At 49.3% G+C, this 26602-nt stretch overlaps 1 protein-coding gene across 1 annotated transcript in view; it reads right to left on the bottom strand.

Moving 5' to 3' along the window:
• Nucleotides 1-2813: 2813 nt before the first annotated feature.
• NLRC5 (NLR family CARD domain containing 5) overlaps nucleotides 2814-26602 on the bottom strand; it is a gene marked incomplete at its 5' end in the record, with an annotated part of 34608 nt that continues 10819 nt past the window's right edge. Inside the window, 39 exon segments of the mRNA XM_084214969.1 lie at nucleotides 2814-3695; nucleotides 4097-4180; nucleotides 4451-4534; nucleotides 5019-5102; nucleotides 5200-5283; nucleotides 6052-6135; nucleotides 6796-6879; nucleotides 7715-7798; nucleotides 8209-8292; nucleotides 8943-9026; nucleotides 9119-9202; nucleotides 9685-9768; nucleotides 10013-10096; nucleotides 10462-10542; nucleotides 11062-11142; nucleotides 11584-11670; nucleotides 12158-12241; nucleotides 12316-12399; nucleotides 12894-12959; nucleotides 13861-13950; nucleotides 14998-15081; nucleotides 15701-15784; nucleotides 16335-16397; nucleotides 16505-16594; nucleotides 17372-17455; nucleotides 18172-18255; nucleotides 18878-18946; nucleotides 19391-19438; nucleotides 19563-19652; nucleotides 20539-20622; nucleotides 20818-20901; nucleotides 21305-21382; nucleotides 22442-22507; nucleotides 23363-23452; nucleotides 23578-23661; nucleotides 23996-24079; nucleotides 24299-24364; nucleotides 24710-24760; nucleotides 25615-25704. Of these exon segments, the coding sequence (XP_084071095.1) occupies nucleotides 3614-3695; nucleotides 4097-4180; nucleotides 4451-4534; nucleotides 5019-5102; nucleotides 5200-5283; nucleotides 6052-6135; nucleotides 6796-6879; nucleotides 7715-7798; nucleotides 8209-8292; nucleotides 8943-9026; nucleotides 9119-9202; nucleotides 9685-9768; nucleotides 10013-10096; nucleotides 10462-10542; nucleotides 11062-11142; nucleotides 11584-11670; nucleotides 12158-12241; nucleotides 12316-12399; nucleotides 12894-12959; nucleotides 13861-13950; nucleotides 14998-15081; nucleotides 15701-15784; nucleotides 16335-16397; nucleotides 16505-16594; nucleotides 17372-17455; nucleotides 18172-18255; nucleotides 18878-18946; nucleotides 19391-19438; nucleotides 19563-19652; nucleotides 20539-20622; nucleotides 20818-20901; nucleotides 21305-21382; nucleotides 22442-22507; nucleotides 23363-23452; nucleotides 23578-23661; nucleotides 23996-24079; nucleotides 24299-24364; nucleotides 24710-24760; nucleotides 25615-25704 (3136 nt within the window). The 3' untranslated portion in view covers nucleotides 2814-3613.

Here is a 26602-nt window from a genome sequence, read left to right as displayed (position 1 = left end):
CTTCGCTGTTTGGAGGAGAGAAAAAAAAAAGCTTAAACACAGCCTAAAAAATACATCTAGAAAATTATTTTCCATGTTATACACTCAGATCCAAGGGAAATATAACTTTGTTGGATCAACACTCATTGCTTTTAAGCAAAGCCACTGGGTTCTGTGCTGTTTGGGTGTAAGCAGGGTTTTCCCTGCCCAGCCAATGTGGGTGCTCTGGCGCTGAAATCATTCAGGCCGGGACAGTGTCCCACTGATTCCGCTTCCCGTGGGAAAAAGATGGTTACAGAAGGAAAAGAAGCAGGCCCCAAATGCACAGCCCAGACATGAAGGGCTGCTGAAGGGCTGGCCAGTGTCACACCACCCATCACCAACTCACCCCAAGGAGTGGCACGTGCTCCCTTCGAGGCTGGCACCACCAGAGTGCCATTAGCAACCTCACCTGGCCCTTGGACATCTTCAGCTGTCCAGGATGTCTACAGAGACCTTCTTGATGGGGAGATATGGTAATAAGGCTGAAAGCCTCTCTCTGAGGCTGCTGATTAAATAAACCATCCGTATTTGATCAGAGCTCTTTGCTGTGGGCCCTGCTCATGCTGTGGAAGATCACAGACAAATAAGCAAGTCCCCAGTTCCCCTGGCCAGCTGGAATACTTTCTTCTCCTTCAGTATGAGCTGTGGAAAGCAGAGTTTGAAGGCACCGAGTTTTTAGCCCGTGGAAGGTGCTCCCTCTGCCAGCCCCAGGAGGGGAGCAGTGGACACAGGACAGGCTCAGGGGTCACCAGGGCTCCTCTCAGCACAGGCACCACCACAGGCAGCACCCACCTAACTGCCAGCTGAGCCTCACATAGAGGAGCAGCCCTGTTCTTTCTGTGTGAGGATCTGTGTGGCCAGAAACCATCATAGAAAGGGATGAGGTTGCACCTGAAAGAGGAATTCAGTGGGAGAAGTGGGGACCATGCCAGACCTGCCCTCCTGCCTCCTTGCCTGAGGCTTAAAACATCACTTTGAGGGGAAAAGGGAGAGGCAGGCTGTATTTCACAAATGCCAATATGCCTGCTTTGTCCCAGACCAGATTTCCCTGTGTTTTCTCTCTGCCAGCACGATGTCTCCAAGTCACAGCAGGTTCAGGGCTACCTGGGACTGGCTTTAGCAGAGAGGAAACAGTGGCTGCAGTTGCAGCTCTTTGGAGCTGCCTCCATCGTGTGCAGGAGCCTGGCCCAGCCTGGCTCCAGCTGCTCCCCAGCACAAAATCCAGGCTCCCTCCAGCAGCCTGTTTATTTACAGCACAGCGTTTCTTTCTAAAGATCCGGTCTCAGGGGGCAAAATGCCTTCTGTGTATGAAACCAGTACTGACTAGCTCAGACATTGTCTTCCAGAGACTGCAGGCAGCCTGAAACAATAGGGGTGTGCAGAGAGTCCTGATGCATTTCCATTTTTGGACCACGATAAATCCGAAACCTAATAGTAACAGCTCTAAAAATGGCCCGCAGTAATTAGGTGGTTGGGAATGGGTTTGTTTTTTGGCCATCACACACAATCCCCCATGGCCTCACGTCTTCCTGCATTCCAGAAGATACATTTAACCCCTCAAAATTGGACAAAGCCCCCAAGTTCCCCTCAGAAACTTTCAGAAACGAGCACCAGCTGGAGCGGGGACATGGCAAGCACAATGGAAATGGGAAGCACGCCCCAGAAGTCCTTGGCATCACACGGAAGAGTTGAACCACAGAGCCATCGTGTTCTCGTGTTCCATGGACAACTCGGTCCAAACCTCTGGGTTTTAAAAGTGCAACCCATAAAACAGAGCACAGAGCCCGTTTTCGTCCTGAACCGCTGGAGTACAGACAGCCTCTCCCCGTTTTTGGGGTTCTGCTGACACCTGGTGTTCTGGAAAGGATGCTGTGTGCTCCTGCAATTCCCTTCCCATTGGGATGGCCGCTCTCTGGGTCAGACTGGAGCCCTGATTTTGGGGGAGACCCTGAGAAATGCAGGTGTGCAGTGAGATCTGAGTGCCTCTTTAACACCTGGAGACAGGAGCAGTGCTGCAGGAGCATTCCCGGGGTGTGTGGCACCACTGCAAACCTCCCAGTGCAGACGGACAGTGCCTGACTGCAGAGGGGGAGCCTCAGACCTCATTTATCAGAGAACAGTTTGGGTGGGAGGAGAGCTTGGAAATCAGCTTGTTCCAACCCCCTGCCATGGGTACAGGCACCTTGCACTGGACCAGGCTGCTCCAAGCTCCCTCCAACCTGAGCACTTCCAGGGATGGGGCAGCCACAGCTGCTCTGGGCAACCCCACAGGGAAGAATTTCTTCCTCATATCAGTTCACCACATCTGGGGAAGCTTTGTGTAAGTGGCAGTGTTCAGATCTCAGGTGCTTGCTAACTCCATTGAATTATAACCTGATGAGGAATTTCACTACTTCTTTTTTCCTTTGTTTTTGTTTTTAAACCCTTTTCAGAGTCGTCTCTGCAAAATGTGTCCCACTTTTACCACCACATCCCTGTGTCACAAAGCACGATGTTGATCTTTAAATAGGGACAGTGGCTCCCCCAGGAATAACCAGCACCACCTGCTCACAACCAGTTGCTCAAAGATTTCCTGGACCAGCATTTCTCATTCCAGATGCCTGCCCTGCCCAAATCAGATCAGTTACATCTCCCCAGGCAAACGCTGCTGCAAACAAAATTCCATAAATAAATCCACCACCAGACTTGAATATTTATTTTTACATTCTCTCCCGAAGGATGTGTATTCTTTTACTACAACACCCTGCAGGTGTTGCAATCTTGATTAAGGATAATGAAACACTCTGCTGCCTCTCTGAATGCCTCAGAAAATGCATCTCATCCTGGAATAATGCAATCATAGAAGGGTTAAGGTTGGAAAGGACCTCTAAGATCACTGAGCCAAACCCTTAACCAAGCATCAACATGTTCATCCCTGACCATGTCTCCAAGTGCCACATCCACACCTTTTCTGAATACTTCCAGGGATGGTGACTCTAAAATCTCACAGCTCTGAGAAAACCTTTTATCTGCTTTTTTTGTGACTGTGTGTGAGAACTTAACTATGGTATCTGTTCTTTCTGTCACTCACTGCCCCTCCCTCAAAATAAAGACAAAGTACTGAACTTCTGATTTGAAGTTGAAGCTTGGATGGAAGTGATAGTGAACCGTTCATTGTAGGGCAATACAAATAAATAATGGCTAGTACATAAGCATTCTTATCAGTATTTGCTAATAACTTTCAAGAAAGTTATTCTCCTGAAGAGAGTTTCAGTGCCTTTCTACCAAGAATGCCATACTGCCTGCTCAGCAGCAGTTATTTACAGTAGTTTTCTCTTCTGTACAGTAAAAAAAAAAAATCACAAGAAACAAAACAAACAAGCAAACCCAACAGAAACAAGCAAAACAAAACCCCAAACCAACCAAACAAACAAAAAAAAAAAAAAACCAAACACCAAAACCCCCCCAGTGTCCACGCTTGGTTCAGTGCAGCAAAGAAAGATCCAATATTTACAGCTTTCAGTTGTAGGGACTTGGAGTTCCTGGTTCTTCAGTGCAGTTTTGAGGGCAGCAGCAAAAAGAGAACTCCCAGCTAGGCCAAGGGTCTTCTTTTCTAGTTGAAGGAGAAGCTCAGTCTTGGGTCTTGGCTTGTCAAAGTCTCAGGAAGGCCCTTGGGCACTGGATTGCCCCACAGCCTGCAAGGACAGCAAAGGTGTTACTGCAGGAGCAAGCGTGGTGCCAGATGTGGATCCCAGGAGAGTGGGACAGGGCAGGAATGTTGATCAAAAGAGAAGCCAGAAGGAACGAGAAAGAAGAATTTAAAGAACTGCAACCACTTCCTGATGGGCATATTACACAACTGGCTCTTCATTTTTTGCCTCATTTAAAGCCAGCAAGATTTTCAGTTCCTTTTTTCCCTGGACTTTCCGAGGAGGTGAAGCTGTCCCAGAAAACCCTCAGCTTGTCCTGTGCCTGCATTCCCTGCCAGCCAAGCCAGGGCAGCAGGGGCATGGGTCACACCTGTCCCACCCTTGTCCCCCTGACCTCTCCTTGCTGAGCCAAGAGCCAGCCACAGAGCTCTGGGACCCCTGCTCACCTGATGGACTGAATTCCTGGGCACGTGGCAAGTTCCTCTGCGAGCTTGGCGGCCCCACAGGCTCCAATGCGGTTCTTCTCCAGGCTGTTTTAAAAACCAAACGAGAAGTTGGAAATCCAAAACAAATCCAGAGTGGAAAAGAGCTGAATTGTCCCATATTGTAATCGCCTTAAGTAAACTAAGTGTTAATTCAAGTGTATCAGCCAGGCCAGGCTGGCCCTTGGTGCGTGGAGCTTAAGCTGCAGGACCTGCCTGCTGTCCCTAAAGTGCACTCCCTTTTTGGGAGTCCCGTGGTTGAGGGCTCAATGACAGAAAAATGAGCCTTCCCAGGGTGGTTCTCAGGGCTGTACTCACTCCAACACCTTCAGCTTTTCCATCTTTGGGAGAGCAATGGCCAACTCTTGGGCTCCTCCATCTCCAAGAGCATTCCAGGACAGTCTAAGGCAGACAAAATCCCAGTTGTGAGTCTGGACAAACACTGGTGCCACCACTGTGCCATTACCCCTCGTGGATCAGCCTTTTTGCAAGAGCTAATCACCCTCTTATCACGACAGGTAAACATTCCTGGATTACAAGCTTAATTCTGAGGATTTTCCTCCATTTCACCACATACTCCCATGCATGATAAGACACCAAGGAGTGTCTGTGGACTGTGGTTATGTCAGAGTGCTGCAGGCCCAGGGAATGAGATGTGAAAGATGGAAATGGCTGCTGAGCACGCAGCTTTACCCCACGAAACTTTTTAGCAGCGTATTTCAACAATCAGTAAATGACTGATACATTTACCACCAAAAGGTACTTGGTGGGAAGCATTGTGAAATACTTTCAAAAAGTATTCACAGCAGGGTGAGAAGCGCCCTGCAAGTCCAAAGAGGAGCAGGCACTAGAAGGAGAGTGACCTCCCCAGCTATCCCCCACTCACATGATCTCCTCCATGGACGGGCACTGCTGCAAGCCCAGACAGAGGGATTTCGAAGCATCGTCAGTCACTCCACAGAACTTCAAGCTGAAGCAGCAGGAGAGAGCAAAGAGAGGGCACGGAGGGCTGGTGGGAGCTGAGGGGAGCACAGCACCCCGTCCTGCCCCGAGGCCCCGGCACTCACTCGATCCTGCGGAGGCGTCGGAAGCACGGCAGCCCCCGGGACAGGGCACGGATGCTCTGCTCCCCAAGGTCATTTTCTGACAAACTGTGAGGGGCAGGAAAAGCTTTGAGTGGGGCAGGAAAAGCAGGTCCAGCCAGAGAAAAGACACCATGAAAACACAATTGTGTGAACTAGCAAGTCAATAACTACTACCCAGATGGAGTGAGGACTCTGTAGAGAGCAGGGATGGGCCAGATTGGTAAATAACAACTTCAATTCAATTCCCTGCTTGGTACAATGGAGTGACAGCCCTCTGTAACTCACAACCTCAGTCTTTGCAGCAGGGAATTGCTTGCAGACAAGAATATGGGGCTACACCTGAGTCAAAGGACAGACCTGCAGCACATCGTGTGTTGCACGTGAAACTGGAAATATAAAATAACCTCAAAAACTGGAGTTAATGATTGGTGTGACTTGAGAGGAAATGACAACAAGGGAGAATGGAAGAAGATCTTCCAATACCTTAAAGGACTACAAGGGAGCTGGAGAGAGCCTTTGGACAAGGGCATGGAGACACAGGACAAGGGGGAAGAGCCTCAAGCTGAGGGAAGGGTTAGATTGGATATTAGGAAGCAGACATTGTTCCCTGTGAGGGTGGGGAGGCCCTGGCACAGGTTTCCCAGAGAAGCTGTAGATATCCCACCCCTGGAATTGTCCAAGGCCAGGCTGGACAGGGCTTGAAGTAACCTGGTCCAGCAGAAATGTCCCTGCCCATGGCAGGGGGTTGGAGCCAGGTGATCCCCAAAGGTCCCTTCCAGCCAAACCAGCCTGTGACACGTTTGGCACCATCCAGGTGCACCTGCCATCACCTACCTTATCTCTTCCAGCAGCCCACACACCGCCAGGGCTCTGGCCAGCTCCAGCCCTCCTGCCTGCCCAATGTTATTGTTCTGGAAGCTAACCAAGGAAACACAAGCACTGGAGGATTATTTTGGAATAAAGCTGTAACAAAAGCACATATTAAACCAGCCAAGAACCCAACCAGAGATGGTATCCTACCACTGGGATTCCTTTTCTAAGTTATCTTTTAGATCTTAGACACATCTTAGACACAGGCTGGAAGAGATGCCTCTAGGCTGAGCACTTCTAGCTCACCAGTTTCTTGCTTTGTTACTATAAAACAGTGCAAGAAAGTCCTACGTGTTAGAATCCTGGAAAGCCTCCCATAAAAGTTTTAAATACAGTAACACCGAGTTCAGGGAAAATAAATGACTCAGAGGTGCCTGCACAAAAAGGTGAGGGTCCATAAAAGATGCTCAGCTTTATGCTTACATCCCACCAGAGGCATCAGAAACCAACACACTCACAATCAATTTTAAGGCTTATTTTACTGTATACTCTCTTCCTGGTTCATCTCTACAGCTAATGCTGCAAGAGATGAAGCAAGAAGACTTCATGTGACTCTTACAGCAGAGGAATTCTGGAGGGTTTCTCAGTCCAGGGACACTGAAATTACTCTCTAAGCAACCAGTGCCCACACCTTTTCCCATTCCTTCTTTCAAGAATCCCCATTCTCCCCAGGATGCCCAGCCTTCCTGGGGCAGAGCTGACACTTACTGCAGGACCTTCAGGTTGGTCATGTGAGGCAGACAGAGGGCAAGTGTCACTGCTGTCCTGTCTCCAAAACCATTCCTTGACAGTCTGGGAGAGGCAGAAGTGAAATGTCACCGGCAGGGAAGTCCAGAGCCTCATTCCTCACCTGTGTGTCCCCCCCACAGGGATGTGTGACCCCCATTCCTCACCCAGGTGTGCCTGGGGCTGGGCTGAGGGGATCTCATGGGCCTGATTGAAAGGACTCAGATTGGGGGGAAGAAACAGTGGGGTTTGGAAATCCTGCAGCAGAAGTGAAACAGGAAGGTAAGACTGAGCTGCATTCCCAGAAGCACACTTGTCTCCCTTCCTGACTGGGTTACCTGAGCTGGAATTGAACTGAAATTGCACTTTGATATGTGCCCTTGGTACACACACCCTAATCTGAAGGTTACAAGGACAGTTCCAGTCCTTGTAACTTTTCCTTATGTGTTATTTTAAAATCTCATTTATTTAATATGGCAGGGCACACAGGTTCTTTAAATGGTCTGGAACAGAACATCAACAGATCTGACTGTGTAAAGCTTTATCTGTCCACATCCCTCCATTTTTGCAGCCACACAGATTAGTGGTGATATCTTGGGCAACACAGGCACTGAGCAGCTCCTGACACTGCCTGTAAACCTGCAGATTCAGCTCTGGAACCCCTCAGTCCACTCATGCAGACTGCACAGCTCCTGGAAATCTTCAAAACAATCCTGCAACCAATCCCCAAACCTTCCACACGCAGCACCACGCATTGCCATGGTGTGTAGCAGAGTTTTTACCCTGCTCTCACAAGAATCAAGTGGTAAAACTGATCTTGGCTTTATCAGAGTCATCTCTGATTTCTATGCCTTGACTTTTGCCCAGCCTCCCAAAAGGATATTTGAAATTACACACTTACAGCAACTCCTTGATGTGCTTGCAGTGGGCAAGAGCTTCCATCAGCTTTTCCCCTCCAGCAGGACTGGGACAGTTCCCTGAAAGGCTGAAATAAACACGAGACTCTCAGTGACTACATGAGAACCAGAATGTACCAGGTTAAGATATTTCACCGTTTTCCTGCTGTGATGGGAGATTCAGGCCTCTGGGAAATGGTCTGGGGATGTTCAGGTTCTTGTGTCAGGTGGTGAGTAACTCCTGGCCCTGCAGGGACTGTGGGGAAGGAGCAGTTTTCCCTCTCAGACAGAACTGAGAACTCCCTTTTCTTGCTCCAGGTCACTTCCAGGATCTCCATTTCAAGAAGTTACCAGGCTTAGCCCAAGAGCTGAGCCCAGCAAAGAGCCTGGATGCTCTGATTCGTTCCCTGGGAGAAGGAGCAGCTTGGATCCACGTCTCAGCCTCGCACAGGGATTCCCACACAGGCCAAAACAGCTGAACCAGAACAAAGGGACTCACTCGATTTTCTTCAGGTTTTGCATTTCCAGCAGGACAGCAGCAAGATTTATCAGGCCTGGATCTCCAATCTCGTTGTGGCTCAAACTTTAAAGAAGAGATGGAAGGCTGTGTTGTAAAGGAAAATGGCAGGCAAAGTGCAAGATCTTATTTAATGTGTCCCATTTGCTGGATGACACCTCAGAATCAAAGAGCTGTTTATCTCAACCATCTCACAGAAAAATTAATAGGTGTTAATGAGGAATTTAAAAAATTGCAAAGAACAATTAAAATCACTGCATCCTGTTGACAGGTGGGAAATTACTTCAGCCAGAAAACCACAACAGGATGAAGACAGGTGGTTATTTTACAAATTGCTACAGCAGAGAATGGACAGCAGCTGGCAAGAGAGAGAGAAAAGAGAGCAAGCCTGGGGTTGGCTCCAGGACAGATCTTTTCAGGGAAATGCTGGGTCTGAGGCTCTCCCAGGACAGAAGGGAGTCTCTAGTCCTAGTCTGGATCCCAGGGAAGATTAAAATTCTGTTTAATCCATTTTCTACATGACTGCAGCAGAGTGGGGTAAGACCAAAGTTTCCTCTACTGAACATCAGGTTCTGATTTCCTCTAGTCCAAGGTACCCCATACACAAGCATTTTGCAACCTCCCTGTCTTTGCAGCAATACTGTGTCCAAGCACATCTGGTTCTCTCCAAATGCTGGCACTGGTGGCCATCTCTCTGCAAGAAAGGAGAAACTTACTTGATTTCCTCCAGGCTGTGCATTTTCCTCAAGGCTTCTGCAAGTCTGGAGCAGCCATCGTCACCCACACTGTTGTGGCTCAAGCTGGAAACAGCATCCCCAGGAAAATGGACATTTAGTTCTGGCTGCTCAGCAGCCCAAGCCAGGGCAGAGGCCAGCTGAGGTCACATACTTACATCAGCCTTCTCAGGGATGGCATCTCACAAAGCCCCAGCACAAGCCCAGGGATGGCAGCACTGCTGAGGTTCATGTAGGCCAGGCTGGAGGATGAAATAGCAATTAACTCCCCAGGGACAGTGGTGTGAGCACTCAGCACAGAGGGGAGCAGAACAAGAGTGGGGGAGATGGGGAAATGCATTCTAGTCCCTGTGAATAATTTCAGTTTTGTTCTTTAGTGCAATTTTAATGGGCCTGTCTGGATTCTGATAAAATACCAACAGCACACCAAACAGCTCTGGAGTAAGAGCCCAGCTCCTCATGGAGCAACTCCCTCTGTGACCACAAGACAGCAAGATCCATGCAAAAAAACACCTGCCAAAACATTCTCCACTGGAATTCCCTGCCACAGATTACTGATCTCTGTCTCACTCACTGTTCATTGCAAATACAAAATAATTGTTGCTTCTTCCCTATCAGAAACAGCACATCTGTCCACAGTACATGCAGAAGAGAGGCTGCAGTTTAACTGAAGCTTCTAGAAAGACCTGTCAGCCTCTGGTCAGCCTGGTAACAACACACTCACTTGAGCTCTTCAATGGCCTGGCAATTCTGCAAGCCTGAGATCAAATAATCAATTCCAGCTGGTGCAACACTGCTAGAGGTCAGCCTGCAAAACAGCAAGGATCAAATGAGGAGGTGAGGTCTCAGCACACTGAGACAGAGTTTACTCCACTGGCAGGCAAACTGCCCCATCCCAAACCCCAGACAGCACAGGACCAACAAGTTTGGAGAGATTTCCACACCCTTTGTGTGCAGGGCTAAGAGGACTGGCCTGAGGCAGAGGACTGAACAAACCCAAAAATATGTGTAAAAGGTGCCAGCTGGACACACAAAGCCAAGGTGACACATACCCAAACATCTTCAGCTCTGGAAGGGGCAGCAAAATCCTGACCAGCATTTCTGCTTCATCCTCGTGGAGTTCCATGTGAGACCATCTGCAGGGAGGGAACAGCAGCTCTGGGCTTTGTGCAGTGGTGGCAGAAGGTCTGTGCTGAGCCCAGAGCCCAGGCACAGCAGGGCTGGGACACAAAACCAACACTTGGCAAGGTCCCACAGGAGCCCCAGCCATGGCAGTGAGTGTAGCTTCTCTGGCACTGGGAGATTGAGGTGATTCCAAAGGATACCCCAGCAAGCCCCCAGGTCCGTGGGTCTTTCCAGTTTTCCTTTCACACCCTCCAAGAAGGGGACCCAAAGGCAGGGACTGGCACCTCTCGTGCCCTGCTGTGTGCTCAGAGTGCTGCACTCACCAGGACAAGCTGCTCCCCTCCCTAAAAATCCTCCACAACACCTGGTAACTCACCTCAGCTGCTGAAGCTGAGCACATTTTTCACAAAGCCTTTGGTAGAAGGAGTGCTTCATTTCTGGCTTGTGCAGGCTCAGCCTGCAGGACACAAACACACAACACACTGTCAGTGAGGGCAGCAGAGCCCAGTGCAGCACCTGGTGCCCCCCAGGACACGGCTGGGGACAGATCAGGGCTTTCAAGAGCCCACCTGGGGCGTCCCTGCCATGCCCCATTTATGTCCCAGTCCATGTAGAGAAACACAGCCCATCCCCACTGCCTCTTCCTGCAGCTGCACAAAGGGAAAAGGACACTGATGCTGCTCTCTCTGCCTGCTCCTGCAGAAGCCAGCTTGTCTTAAGAGTCCTCAGAGTGCTCCTGATTCCTGTCTGCTCCCAGGAAGGCAGATGGATTTTTTAGCCCTTGTTGAGGTCCAGCATGGGTGAAGGAGAGCAGCCCAAAGGACCTTGCACATGCATAAGGTTCCTTCCACACCTGTGGCACAGGGACACTCTGAGACCGAGCCCATGGAGCCTTAGAGACACTCTGAAGGAATTTTTCATCCCACAGTGAAATTCAAAGCAAGCAGAAAATAATGATAAATAGTTGCCTTCTCACCTGCTAATGACTGATTCTGTCTTCTCCAGGCAGTGTGGGAATCTTATGACTAACTGGAAGAGGGTTTTATCTTTACATATCCTGAGAAGTTAGAGATTAGAGAACAGCATAAATCTGTGAACTCCTGAGGGAAGAAAATACTATTTTCCATAGGAAAAATCAGGAGGACTGAATGGGACAGGGCGATGCTGGCACATGAAAGCTGATCACCCATCTCTGAAGAGGTTTGTCATGTTTAAATAGCTCCAAAACCAGCCTAAACTGGGCACCCTTTCTCCCAAGGGCAACCAGGAACATGATCTCCTTCCCATTACACCTTCTGAGTTGTGAGACCACAAACCTTCTAAGCACTTCTACCCACCAGCCATTTGGGTTAGAATTGGTTCAAGTGGGCAAATAAATCCCAAATGCACTGGAGACAGTGAATTGACAACAGGGGAACCAGTGCTGGCTTCAATCTCATTTCCTTAAGGGTGTCAGGCTGAAAGAAAACATCTGAAAGCCACCTGAGGTGCCACTCACGTGATCTCAGCAATGCCTCCCGAGGCCTGGAGAGCCAGCTGGAGCAGGTTCACAACCCTCTCCCTGCACACCCAGGGCTCTTCGATGCTGCAAAGCAGAACACAGGCAGCTCTGCGTTATTCACACACTTGGATCCAGCCCTGCCTCTGCAGCTGAGTGCTCCACCCTCCAAATCCGGGCTTGGCTTAGCAGAGGAATGTCTGCATGGGAAAGGGGCAGCCTGGGAACAGGCAGAACAGCCCAGCTGCCCTGCAGAAGAGGGAGAATTTGCCACCCAGGCAAAGTGCAGGATGCTCTGGCAGTAGGAATGTGTCCACCAGGATCATCACTCTTCTTTGAGAGGCTGGCAGTGGTCTGCAGAGCCAGCACAGCCAGGGCTCCACACTAGGCTCGGTGGGAATCAAGGGGATAAAGCCAAACACCAATAACAGAGTCAGCCATGGGAATTTCTCAGGCCAGTGCTCCTTGCCTTTGGAAGAAGCACAGTTCACTTTTTTTTTTTTTGATGAAAGGAAATCTCAGAAGATCAGACCAGTCTCAGACCAGTGTCTACAAAAGCACAGTGACACCGTACCTGATTTTCAGCAGCCCCAGATCCTTCCTCAGGGAATGCAGAAGTCTTTCTGCAGCTTGGACTGTCATGTTGTTATTTGAGGACCTAGAACCAAAGCTGACTGTAATGAACAGCTCACAGATGAACCCCCCAAAAGGGTCCAAGAGCCATTAACTCACGTGTACTCTGTCAGACCAGTGCACCTTCCCAGGAGCAAGAACAACTTCTCCAAGTGCTCTGGCTGAAAGTTGCACTCTGCCAGTCTGAAAGGATGAGAAAGAGAACAGCCTTAGCTCATCACAAACAGTTCAGGCTTTCTGAGCTGCAAATATCAGGCAGCACAGCCTAACCCCACAGAGAAAGGATTGCACAAAAACCTTAAACACCTTTAAGGGTTTCCAAAAAAAAAAAAAAAAGACTGTGGCAAAATTCAAAGGCATCTTTTGAGATACTCAGGTGGAACATACCTGTGTGCTATAACGGCACTGCTCTTTGTAGGAGCCTGTCCTGTGACTGCAGGAACACCTACAGGTGCCCAGGTGAGGCACAGACAGTGGGGAAGCACAGAGAGAAAGGGAGCTGGGATCCTCTGTGCTGTGACAAAGCTCTTCTCACAAGGGGAGTCCAAGGAAATGCATCAGCTACTAGTGCAAAATATCACCATGCCAGGAGCAAAAAGAGGCTCTGTCTGTCTTGTCCCTCGAAAAAGGATCCCACCTTTACCAAAGAAATCCCCCCAAAAGGTCTGTAACATCACCTCAAAATCTTTCTTGGGTCATCTCCGCTTGTCAGCTTGATGATTAAAGTTGCTTTGGAGCACAAACTGCACAGAGAAGACACGAGTGTAAGATTTAGATGGAGAATTATTACTTTTCCCAGTGTTCAGAATTTAATGATACCAAACTCCAGAAAATAATCCAGCAGAGCAGTGACAGGTACCTGGCACAGCTCAGCCCTCCCTAAAATAAACCAGCCCAGGGAAACGCTTCAGCAAGGTCTCACTCAGGCTAAATTGGCATAAAGGCAGAACTGGTTTATGGAGAAGCAATCCTGACCTATCCTGCTTTTATTTGCCTCCTTTGCACTCTCTGTTCAGCTCTGGGGAGAGGTAAAAGAGGAGACTTTAAAGTGGCCCAAAGATCCAGCAGCCACATCTAACTGCAGGAATGATGGAAGTGGCCCTGGTTAAAAGTGGTTCAGGACAGACCAGCTGGTCCCACGAGCACAAACACTGATAAGGCCCCACAGATGGGCAGCACAGCCCAGCCTCGTGCCTGGAATCTCTGAGAAAAGCACTTTGTGCCAGAGCAACAGGCCCAGAGCCCATGGGATATTTTTGCCTGAGAGGAAAGGAGATAAAATGCAAATCCAAGAAAAAGAACATGGGAAATTGCTTTCTATTGCCTCTGAAATCTCAACATACCGAAGGGAACCTTAGAGAGCATGCTGGCTCCTGCCCTGAAGAGGTTCATTAACAAATAAATACATGACAATAATTGTTGGTACAGATTAATTTCTGTGCCTATACACAAAAATAACCTGGCCCTGTGGAATGGTAATTCTGCTTGGCAGTTATGTTTGGCCATTTGAAATGGACATAAACCAAAGCTTTAGGCAGTTGGAAACATGGCCCTCCTTATTCTTACCTGAAGGTGACAAATATTCAATAGTTCAGAGGAAAACAAGCAGGGAAGACTCAGAAATTAATGAAGAAAAAGAGTCACCTGACTTGAACTTCAGTGGTGTTTCCAGAGGTGACAAAGGCGTTTATGAGATGTAGGACTCCATCCTGAGAAATCCCATTACGGCTGAGACTGCGCAGAAGGGAAGGAAGGATTTTCACGTGTCAGGAGGCAGGGCTGTCCCCAGGCTCCTCAGGCACAGAACCAAAACTCAAGCTGGCACCAAAGACAGAGCAGTGTGTGGGGTGCTGGGCCCCTCCAGCTTTGCTCAGGCACTGAACTCCCTCAAGACAGGGCTGGGGGACACAGCAAAGGCAATTTTCTTCTTGCACTACAGAGGCAGTGGCAGCTGGAACATTCACTGCCCCAGCAGAAAGGGGACAGGCTGGGGTAGGGCACAGCTCAGCTCACACAGCTCAGGTCACAGCACCCTGGCTCCTGAGTTACCCAGAGAGCACACCACCCCCAGAAGAGTGATGAGCTGAAAGCGCTGGGGACTGGGGCAGCTTCTGTCACACCACCCTGTGGCATTCACAGTCTCTGGAAAATTCCTTCACCCAGGATTTTTCTCCTAGGAAGCTGAGAAGCCTCAGAGAAAAGGAAAACAATTCTTCTCTCATTTGCTTCTCCTGTGTTTTGCTCATGTGGAATGTGTTTGGGGATTGTTTACCCACAGGTGATCGTTCTGTTGGATTCTGCTGTGAGTTGTTTTCACTCTTTGGCCAATCATGGCCACACTGTGTTGAGACTCTGGAAAGAGTCACGAGTTTCCATTATTAGCTTTTTAGCATTGAGTAAGTATCCTTTCTGTATTCTTTGGTATAGTTAGTATAGTATTCTTTAATATAATATAGTATCACAAAATAATAAATTAGCCTGCTGAGAACATGGATTCAGATTCATCATTCCTCCCTGCCACGGGGGTCCCTACAAATACAATTCCACCCCACTCTGGGCATTGCTATTTCCTGCTGACACTGATAAAAAGACTTCTGCATATTTTCAGCAGGGTTTGGATCAGACCCTGAGTTACCACAGCCTGGTGGCCTTGAGCTGTGCTTGCAGTTCAGTCAGAGCTTTGCTCCTAAGGCAGGAGAGGGCAAGAAGCACAAGCAGCAGCTTCCTGGAGGATCACACCAGCACCCTCCTGCTCCTTGGATTCACTGTGTGCTCTCTTACTTGAGGGAACAGGTACCAGGCACTCGATGCAAGTGGTCCAAGAGGCACCTCAGGCCTTCATCCCCCAGCTGATTCCTGGAGAGACTGAAAGGCAGAAGAACATGTAGCCAGCCAAAACTCAGCCTTTGAAACAGGGTGCCCAAAGAGGTTGGGTTTTCCCATGCCTGGAAATATTCAAGGCCTGGTTGGACAGGGTTCTGAGAAAGCTGATCTAGCTGAAGATGTCCCTGCTCATGACAGGGAGTTAGACTAGATGGCCTTTAAAGAGCCTTCCCAAAAAAAAAAAAAAGTATTCCATAATTCTATATTTATTTTAAACAGGAATGCTCCTCTGAGAAGCTTTGAAGAAAAAACTCAAATTTCCTGCACTTAAATCCTAGCTTAGCCAAAAAAAAAAAAAGTCTGTTTAAAACAAATCACTGCCTTATGAAATTACCTCATGCATAAGCTCCAGAGCAAGCTCAAATGAAGAGCTCAGGTGAAGCAACAAATGCCTCCAAACAGCAAAGGAGTGAAAATCCCAAAGAAGCTCAAAAGGACCTGTATAGTTTCCAGCTGATTGTGTTCCTCAGCAGCCTGAACAAGCACACATTCCCTTGCAGACAGGCTGGGAATCTCCAGTCAATGCTGGACCCCCCAAACACAGTGACTCTCCCCCAGTGACTCTGCTCAAGGCCATGGTAGCACCCCAAGCCCCACTTACTCCACTTCTGCCAGCCAGCCATGCTGCTCCAGGATGCTGCAGAGCTCCTCCACCTGCCCTTCTCCAATGGCACAGCCTGTCAGCCTGCAGGAGACAGCAGCAGAGTTAAAGCATGGCCAGCACCCAGCCCAGCCTCTGCACTGAGAGGGGCCCACCAGCAGCTGCCCCTTTGCTCCAGTCTCTGTGCACCAGTCCCATTTTGTGCCATCTCTTGGTGCTGGCACAGGGACACGTTGCAGCTCCTGCGCAGGGGCACTCGGGAGCCATCGCTGCAGGAGGGCTGCAGGCACACCTCACATCACACAGGTGGTCATGTGCAGCTCATCACCCACGATTTGAGGCACACATTTGGGAAATGCACTGAGGAAGGCTCAGTTCAAGTGCTCATGCAGCAGAATTTGGTGCAACTCAAGATGATCATAAGCAGCCCAGAAATAAAAGAGGAAAAGAAAAACCTCTGCCATCCCAGTGCATCCAAATGGCTCTGTATTGCACTTGAGCTGATTCATTGAGCCCTAAAGCTCAGGGCCTGAGCTCCTTGGCCCCAGCCCAGGAATTCCCAACACAAGAGGCAATCTGGCTCCCTGCACTGGAGCTTCAAACCCCCCCAGTGAGCTCCAGCAAGCGCCAGTACCTGCACGACGCCTTTGGGCTCGGCGTGCTTGCTCCTAAATGCAAGAAGGCATTTTCACTTGACCTGGAGCAGACACAAAGGACAGTCCTTCAGCACTGATCTCCAAAGGGGACAGGCTTTGGGGGCCCTGTGGGGCTGAGCTGCTGGGCTCCAGAGCCTGGGTGCCTCACCGGACTTCCACCACTCTGATCCGCTCACAGAGGTTGATGGAGTTGAGGAGTAGCACAGCACAACGTGGGGACAAGGAGTTTTTCCTAATACTGAAAGGGAAGGGAAAGAAGAAACACTGAAATCAGCTCCTAGGAAGAGAGGCTCCCACACACACAGCCCAATTTTCCCATTGTTCATTTTGAGACGCAGAAGATTGGATACATCCCATTTAACTCAGGATGAGGGAGCAAGGACCTAAAGTTTTGAGCATTGGCACTCAGCGCTCCTTTACCTAAAGGAGAGTCTCCTCTAGTCCCCTGTGACTAAAAGGGAGCACAGACCAAGGGCTCCCACTGAACCACTCCTCCTTTGGGCTACTGGGTTAGAGACACCCCAAACTGGAAGCAACCTCCTGACTGGGCAAACTCAGTGTCAGGAGACCCTGCAGCTCCTCCACGCTACAACACCTTGTAAAAGATGGCCAAGCTCCTCCTGGGCTTTCAGTCCACACCCTGGAGTGCCCTATCCCCTGAGAGGGCTTCCCTGGCCTGAATTCCAGCCTGAAAAAACAAGTTTAAAAATAGACTGGACGTGGCACTTGGTGCTGTAGTCTAGTTGAGGTGTTAGGGCATAGGTTGGACCCAATGAACTTAGAACTCAATGAACTCTTCCAATCTCATTATTCTGTGATTCTGAATTGCCCTCTGCTAAATATCGTTAAAGTGCTGCTTTACTTCTGGAAATAAGAAAGGAATTGGTGTGAAAGCATTTCTGCATTTTCTTTACCTTGCTTGTTAGTTTACAATTACTGATTGATGCTCCAAAGATCTGCTGTGGTATGAACACTTTCCAAAGCAATGTTTGAAAGCAGGGACCCCAAACATTACCTCAGCAGTGTCAGATGACAGAGGGATGGCAGAAAGCTCAGCAATCTCTCAATGCTCTGGTCACTCAATGAATTTCCAGACAGACTGTAAAACACGGAAGGAAACAAACCCAGGAGAAATTGTTTCAACCCCTAATTAATGCCTCTGTAACATTTACATGGACATGCACACACCCATGGGCACATTCTGTGAGAGCACATGTCCAGAAATGCCATGAGAATTGGGCAAGGTTTCGTCCTTACAATCTGATCTGTGCTTCCTTACATCCTACAGCCAATCAACATTTCAGTTTCAGGAGTCTTCCATTACTGCACACCTAGAATATGATGCTACTGATGTCTGTCATGCAGGCAATAGGGGAATTAGGTTATTTTTATTTGCTATGACTCAGTTTTTGTTCTGACCAGCATTCCCATTTCCTTGGTGCCAAGCCTGGAGTGACCAGCCCCTCAGGAGCAGAGCTCATGGCTTGGTGGGCCAGGAGCTCTTGCTGGCCTTGCTACAAGCTGAGGTCTCAAGGAAGAGATGACAATTGTTTCTAGGCACAGAACTGAGGAAGATAATGAGAACACAGACATGGTCTGGGGCCTTTACACACTGATGTGGGAGCCTTAGGAGGGGCCAAGCTCTCTTTGAAACAGGACAGTAGAAAGTCTGGGTTTAGTTAAGCATCTGGGTGAGGATGTGGTGAGAGGAGAGCTGGTGTACAGCAGCTGCCACCCTGAACATCAAATCTGGGGTTTGAACATCAAATCTGTGTCTGGGCTTGGGGAGACAGACAGACAGGCAGGCTGACTTACTGGATTTCTGTCAGCTGGGGACATTGAGCCAGTATCTGGCACAGCCTGGTCACATCCTCCAGACCCACTCTGCAGTCCCTGAGACTGAAGCAAAGAAAGCACTCAGGAGCTGAACATGCCCACAGGATGCCCCCAGTCCCTGCACATCCCAGGACAAGGCCTACTGTGACCCTCTCACTTCCACTCCATAGATTTTGCTACCCTTGGTCTGGCACTAAGAAATCAAACCTGGGACAAGCAGACGACTTCACCATCCCTGAGCGGATTGGAGAGAGCCATCCACCAAAACAGCAGAACTTTGGGTGCTGCCTCCCTAGAGCCACACCACTGAGGACTCAGCTGTCCCAGGACTCTGCACAGCATCTCTCCCTGCTCAGCACTGCCTGGGCTCTCCAGAGGAAGGCTGCAATTGGTGTCTCCTCTGTCCTTCTCCGGGAAGGAAATCCTAGAAGCCTTTTTGGGTGACAAACTGGCATGGGATGAATGTAGAGCCCACCCAGATCTGTCTCTCCTTATTTATGGGTAGGAGCTTCCTCTGCTGGAAAGCAAGACAATCCCCTCAAAGCAAGCAAAAGATGCACTAATTCTTTTCCTGAGGAGACACAGCTGGAGGGATGGCTCTGCCCCACACACCACACTGCCCTGAAGACCCCCACAATCTCCTCTGCCCCCAGTCCTGGTGGAAAGGGAAGCCAGGCTGCCATACCTAAAGCTTTGTGCTTTTGCTTCCTGCTTGGGGCGTGCCAGGGAGCCACTTCTCCATCTGCTGGTACTGCTGGGGAAAGAACAGTTTAGCCCATGAGCTGTGCTGGGGCTCTTCCCCCTGCAGCCAGCTCCCCAGGAAGGGGCTGAGCTGGTGGCAGTGGCCTCCTGCTCCAATCTGCCTTCTCCCACCACCTGCCAGAATGAGGTTCAGCCCATCCCCCGAAGAAAAAGAGCTTTATTAGCCCTCTTCCAGCCTCCAGAGGGTTGTGCAGCCACCCAGCCCTTGGGCATCTGCTGTGTCCTGGCCAGCAGGGAGTGGCTGCAGCCTGTCTCAGCAGCTGGGTGCTGCTGGCTGCTCCATGCCCTCCTGCAGCCATGGAACAGCTCACTGGGCTTCCCCCAGCCTGGCTGGAGTTTGGTACTTGACTGACACACCTCAGGGACCCACACATCACCTTCTGCTTAGAACTTGACCAGAAGTTTAAAGGACTTATGTGGGTGGGGATGACTTTACCTGACTCTTTCCCAAAAGGTCAGATCAACAACCTGTGGGTGTCCCAAGCTGTAACCAGAAAAGAACATCATCAGCTTGGAGTTTGACAACACAAGCTCCTGTGTCATTGCTAAAAACCCACTGCTTGAGGTTTTCAGCAGCAAAGGAATATAAAAAGTACTCCTGGCCATACCTGAGGCTCATTGTTTTAATGTGTTCCAGTGTAGTTAATGATTGAGCTAAGAAAAACACAGAGTCAAGGGAGATCCGGTTGTTGTTAAACCTGCAGGAAGAAAAGATGGAACCAGCTGCAAAACTGCAAGCAAAACTGATAAAAATTAACCCCACACCACAGAAGAGTGATCCCTGTGCAGCACTCCCAGGATGCTGCTGTGCCACCCTCTGCCTGGGTTTCCTACTCTGCAGACACAACTCACTCCCATACACTTTAAATCCATCCCACTTCCAGTGTTCAGAGAATCACAGAATCACCAAGGTCTCTAGAGCTGATCAAGTGAAACTCTCCTGCTCAGGAGGGTCAGCGTGGAGGAGACAGCTCAGGACATTGTACAGCTGGGCTTTATCACCTCCAAAGACAGAATCCACAGTCTCTCAGGGCAACCTGCTCCAGTGGGATTGTCTGTAACTGGAACACTCTTGGCTTGAGACAAGTTCAAGTAACCAAACAGGAACAATAAATTGTTTCGGCAGTGCAGAGTGGTGCCACACTCCTTCAGCCAGTGGGAGTGCAGGTGAAATACCCAGATAAACACCAGCCACCACTGCAGGTGAATTCAGACTCCACCACTGAAGTCTCCCCAGCACTTCCCTTCCTTCCAAGCTGCTCCCCCTCCCAGTGAGGAAAAATTCAGTGAGCTGCTGAAGACCTCAGGCAGTTTCAGCAGCCAGGTGCCCCACCTGACATAAACCCACCTGTCCCCTTATGGGGGAGCAAGCACAGAGGCTCCTGGGCACTGGTCTCAGCTCCAAGGGGAGTCAGTCTGCTCTGGACTGGAGGTGGGGACAGGGCAGACAGCACAGGGCACCTGCCCAGCACAGAACACCCTGCACTGATTGTGAAGGGCCCTTCACAAATCTGCACTGTGCTTCCACAAACCACACTTCACAAAACCCAGTCCACGCATAAGGAAAAACCAGCAGGTACTCACTTGAGAGAGCGTAACATTTTCAGTTTTGGGAGGCACTGAAACAGCTGCAAAAGTCCCTCATCTCCCAGGAAATTCCCTGAGAGGCTAGGATTTAAAGAAAGGCATTTAATTTTCACAGTACAAACACCCAGTAGGCACCATCAGCTCCATTACCTGTGTGCACAGCCACACCTCCCACCAGGCTGTGCCTCTACCCTCTCTCTGTACAGCACTAAGGGGCATTTCCTCAGCACCCCAAATAACTGCAGGTAAACACCAGGGGAGCCGAGGAGGACTCACTCCAGCTCAGAGATGTGGCAACATTCCTTCAGGACTGCACACACATTCTTCAGGTCACTGGCTTGGAGATTGCAGTCTGTCAGTCTGTGGGGAAAGAAGGAATCAGTCACCCAGGTCTGCAGGATTTCAAACCAGGTTGTGAACTTCACTCCTCTGAAAACGAGAGAATCAGTGAAGAGACAATAATGGAATTAAACAATCCCCTGGAATTGCCTTGCTGCTCAGCAGCTCCTGTCCAGGTGATGGGCCACCCCTGCCTGGCAGGGCAGCTCCTGTGTCCTTTGTAGGGCACAGGGTGGGCACCAGCTCCCAGCCCCTTGCCAGGGGCTCCAGACATTCCCCCCAGCCAGGGCAGACCCTGCAGCTCCCCTGGCAGCTGGGAGATCCCCAGCTCTCCTGTGATTCACCTCTCAGAGATGCAGGTTGCACTGGAAACAGGACCCAGAGATGGGGCATGCGTGGACACAATGAAAATTGGCCAGGGTACCTGATTTTTTGGGAGGTGGCTGGTGGCTGGCTTTCCTCCCCATGTTGTTGGTCACCAGTAGAGAGCACAGGCTCTTCCCTAAATGAGCACAAAAGCAGACAAAAGGTGAAACTCCTCTGCTTTAGCAGTTTGGCAGATCCCTGGGGCTACCCTGGCTCCAGCCTGTATCTTGCCAATTGCAAGCTCTCCTTTTCTACCCAAATATCTGAGCGTGCAGGCAACTGGAGAAAAGGGGAAAGAGTTATTTCTATCTATGTTTGATGGAGAATTCAGCTTTTGCTGAATTTAGCTTTTGCCTAAATAAGTTTTGTGAAGAGCCCGTACAAAAATCTGACTATTCATAATTAAATGGAACTGTCTATGACTAACTAAACTGTGGCACTGTAACTAAAAGCTACAATTAGAAACAGTAAAACTATAACTAAATCTGACTATTCATGACTAAATGGAACATGCAAAACCTAAAATATCAGAGTTTGAAATGCCACCTGGTGCCTTAAAGGAGCCCAGATTGCCTGTCTCAGGCTGTCGCTCTCTCTCAAGCACAACCACCGGGCTGTGCCTCTAAGAGTGCTGCTGTTTCTCTCTGGCTAAGAGGTGGAATTCCATGGGAAATGCTATTTTACAGTGGGCTCAGTCCATGGAGAACAAGGGTATAAAGAACCTGAAATTCCAGGAGCAACAGGAAACCATTTCTTGGTCAAAACCTTCGGGTTGAGCTGCTTTAACCATAATTTTCTGAGGGCAGAAATTAACCTCTAATCATCTCATGATTTAGGAGCACCATGATCCAGAACACATAGTGCTCTGAACTGCAGAGATCTGTGAATCTTTTCAGAACTTGGTGTGGCACTCACTTGTTTTTTTTACCCTCACAATTCTCAGCTAGCAGGGGTGTCATTAAACAGCCTGCTCTGCTCGGGATGCTGTGGGATGAAACGTGCTCTAGAGACATAAAACACTACAGAAGGCAGTGACAACTTTTCAAGAGGCTGAGAAAGCCAGAAGACAGCTCCACATTTAGATTTGGGGGGTGGGAGGCAGGAACTGCTGTGGAGTGTTACCCTTGCTACCTAGACAGGATGCCAGAACTAAACAGGATGCTGAGATAACACCATTTGTGCACACACAGCCTACCTAGGAGGAAGGGCAGCAAACTCACTGTCTTCTCTAAACCTCAGGACTGCAGTACCAGGACAAAGGCTGTGAAGAAGAGAAGTAATCCATCAATGTCATGGTTTGGTTATTCACAGGACTTCTTGTTTGGTTTTGTTCTGCAAAACTCCGGTGATGCAAATCACTTGTGCTTAAAACACTCCCAAAGCAAGAAAAAAATCATCTCCATCAATTTTAAACTCAGATTGGATCAAATTCTGCAGTACCTGGTGATCCAGTTTCTTTGAATCACTAGACAAAGCACAGACAAAATAGCTGTACTCAAGTGTGTTCTCAAGTGAAAGTAAAAGAGGAGAAAGAGCTTCCAGCTCTGCTCCAGGAGGTGTCACCAGATCTCACACTGCAGAGATCCTGCCTACAAAACCTCCCAAGGCAGAGAGCAGGGGAGCATTTTAAAACACCCCATGCACGAAAGCACAGCCAGTTGTGCAGTTGATGGCCTGCTGTCAGCTTATTGCAAAAGTTCCAAACCTTCTCAGCGACTTCCCCGGGCAGCTCCTCACAGCACTGACCCCTCCTCACAGCACAGCCAACAAACCCCAGCCCTCCTCTGCAGGAGCTATCCCACTATCCCACTCTTACTGCACTCATCCTCACTGGACACAGCTGTGGCCTGTTAAGGGCAGCCCTGCTCCTAATCCTTGGTAAATCAGTGCAGCTGCTCAGGGCTGGGATTGCCTTCTGCTCTCTGTTCTCTCCCCTTCCATCCCCCACCATGGCCCTGGTGCAGTCAGCTCCCAGCAATGTCCCCAGGGGCAGTGACCACCCTGGGACGTGCTCTTCACCCACCCCACAGCTGAGGTGACCCAACAAAACCCTGAGAATGCAATCCCAGGCTTGGGCACTGGGATTGACCCCAGGCAGGGCTCCAGACCCACGTACCTGACCTGCACCTCCATCACCTTCTGGCAGGTGTTTACTGACCTCAGCAGGCTGCACATGCCAGGGACTGAGAGGTGGTTCTGACTGAGACTGGGGAAGGAAAAGGCAATTAGCTGGTCCCTGAAATCCCACAGGATGCCCTGTGAAGCAGCTAGCAGCGTTGTGCATGCTTGGAACCATTTCCCTTCAAAGGCTCTGTACAAGGCAACACTTACTTCAGCTGCTTTGAAATCGACAGACAGGGGAGGCTTTCCAGCAGACAGCTGCAGCCTTCATCTCCAAGACTGTTGCCTGATAAACTGAAGCATTTTCCAGTGAGTGGGGACTGATTGGAACAGTAAAAACAAAGCCCTCAAAACCTGCTTGCTTTCCCTTTCCTACAGTCCCATGCCAGGACTGTTCTTCTGTCTCAGATCAATCTTCCCTGCTTATTTCTGCATCAATCAACTTCAGACAAAAAGTTTTAGCCCTTGGCCAACATGATTCATGTTTTAGACCCAAACCATCTTGCTTTAGAAATTCTATGAACTTTAAGGCCCTTTCCAACCCAAACCAGTGTGTGATCCTATGATCCCCTGCTCCCACACCACCCCTGCCTACAGCCACTCAACAGGGAGGAAAGGAGGCACTCACTCCACTTCAGAGAGACAGGGACAGCTCTGGAGGATGGCCACAATCATCTTGGCATGTTGGGAAAGCAGCCTGTGATCCTGCAAGCTGGGAACAGGAAGGTTTGGTGAGAGTGAGGGGATGGGGGTGCCCCTGGCTGGGCAGGATTTCTATTGTCATTTTCATTTACTGATTCAGGTTTATTTCAAGCTTTTCCACATGTGGAAATATCCTTAAGGATGAACACATCTGCTTCTCTGGCCCTTCTACAGCACCTGCCATCTGCAAATCACATGCACCAGCAGGACTCTGTGTGTCTACTCTTACCATAAATTCACACGTCTTGTTGGAATCATGTGTCCTTTACTCTCTTCCAACTTCAAATCTGGAGACCTGCAAACAAGCAAAATATTTGGCTTTTATTCTGCTGCCATGAGCTGTCTGACAGCTTGGGTCCCAGGGAATGGTTCCCAGCAGACACCACCAGGTCTGTGTTCTGCATCCTTCAGCAGTTCTGCAGTGGAACCAAGGCACCTCAGGCTCACCCAGGCTCTGAGGAGCTGCTTTGGTGGGACTGGCTGTGGGTGTGTGTGTGCAAACCCAGCTGGTTTTGGCCACATTTCCCACTGCTCAGGCAGATGCAAGGGCAGTGGCACCAGCTGGGCTGGCACTGTGGTTTATGGTGACACTTCAATCAGCACAACTGAACACAGCGCAACCACACGCGCAGGGTCTCACCTCTGAGCTCTCCCAGATGTGCCAGAAAAATAAATAATCACGGTGTCCCCCCTGAAAAAGAGACCCAGGTCAGTATTAGGGAAGAGCTGGAAGGATGCCATGTGTTTAGCAGAGGAGTTTGGTAAGGACCAAAGCTGCTGCCTGGATGCTGAGGAGAGCCTTGGCATCTCAGTGGCCCAGGCACGTGCTCAGAGGGCACAGGACACTCCACTCAGTGCCAAAGGACATCTCTGAGCTGGGGCTGCAGTGCCCATGGGACAGCCACACACTGAAAAAGATTGGGCCAGGATTTTTTTTTTTTTTTTTTTGCAAGACCAGAAGTTTTTTGGAAAGAGATTCAGAGAAAACTCCCAGCAAGAAAAATAAGAAAAAGCCATATGCAATTTGAGTTACACCAGGGATTACTTTGGCCTGTTAAATTTAGAACATAAGACAACCACAAGAGCCAGGATGATTTTAAAAATCTACCCCTTTGTCATCCCAAAGACATGAAAACCCCAAACCCTGTAGTTTAAAGGAGTGCAGAGCTAGAGCTAAATTCACACATTTTCACTAAACTTAGCTGACTGATAGCAAATTTATGCTAGTTAGTAAAGAATTTCCTTTCTGATATATTGCAGAGCTTAGTTTAAATTTTAAGAGTTTAAATTCTGTTATAGACTAAGAATTTCACACCCTGCAAATGGTTTTATAGACCAATGACAAAAAGTCCTACTAAGAATACAAAGAGGAAGTACATGGTATGATGAATGCACATTTTTTTTCCAACAGTAAAGAAAAAAGGAGTTAAACTGATTTTTGTTCACTTCAATTAGCCAACAGTTAAGCTGAAAAAATGTCCATTTAAAGTCAGCATCTAAAGAGACATCCTATTTGCCTTTGTAAGAGCTCCCTTGTATTGATACCTGGCACAGAGTTCAGTAACATTTTGACACACGATGCCTTCCTTTGCCAAACTGAGAACAGCATTCAAGGAAAGATGGTTGTTGCTCAGGCTGTGAACATAGGCAAAAACAGAAGCTCAGCTGCTGGACCCCACAGCATGTTCTTTTGTTACACAAACGCCCTCTGCTCTGTTCCACAAACATCCTGAAGCACACGATCTTTCAACAGGGGTATTTCTCAAAAACTGCTGAAATTTCCATCTAGGACTCAACAAAAGCATTATCAGATCACAGTTCTTTCTCTGCAAGGTGTAGCTCCCATGAATTCAGAGTCAGAGATAACTCCTCCATGTGCAGCAGAATGATCACTGCCCAGTTTGGGGTTGGTTAGTGGAGGTGGTTCACACCCTCATGATTACAACACACAGTGCAGTTCAACTCCCACGACACCAAATCCAATTTAATTATGGCTTATTAAAGCAGGGAGGCCTGAACACAATCCTCCAGCCTCTGAGGGTTTATTCTTTAATTGCACATTCGTTCTGTTTCATTGCTGGTTGGACCTCATTGGATGTGAAACACAAGATCTTGCTGCTACAAATCTCTGTTTGCTCTCAGGGCCACGGGGCAGCACTCCTGAGAGCCCGGCAGGAGCCATCCCTGGGAACAGCACTGTGTGTGTGCTGGAGATGGGTGAGGGAGTGGCCATGACAAATGACACTGTTTCCCTGCCTTTCCTGTTCCCTGGGGCAGCCTGGCATTCCCCACAAGCTTTTTTCCAGCGTGCCCAGGAAAGCAAGAGCAGCAGGTACACTCCTCCTTTCCTCCCTCCTCCTGCCACGCTTTTAAACACTGCTGACCACCCTGCAGAGCCAGTGATTCATTCCTGGGTGGGATCCAGCAATGACTGCAGGTGTTTTGGGTTCAGCTGCTGGCACCTGAGCGTGTGTGGAACCTTTAGAGGCAGAGTCTGTCCCTCTCAGCTGGGATGGGCAGGCAGTGCTCTGAC

The sequence above is a fragment of the Fringilla coelebs genome, assembly GCF_963513975.1.
Source record: "Fringilla coelebs genome assembly, chromosome: 14".
Taxonomy (NCBI): domain Eukaryota; kingdom Metazoa; phylum Chordata; class Aves; order Passeriformes; family Fringillidae; genus Fringilla; species Fringilla coelebs.
This window is presented reverse-complemented; position numbering and strand designations above follow the sequence as displayed.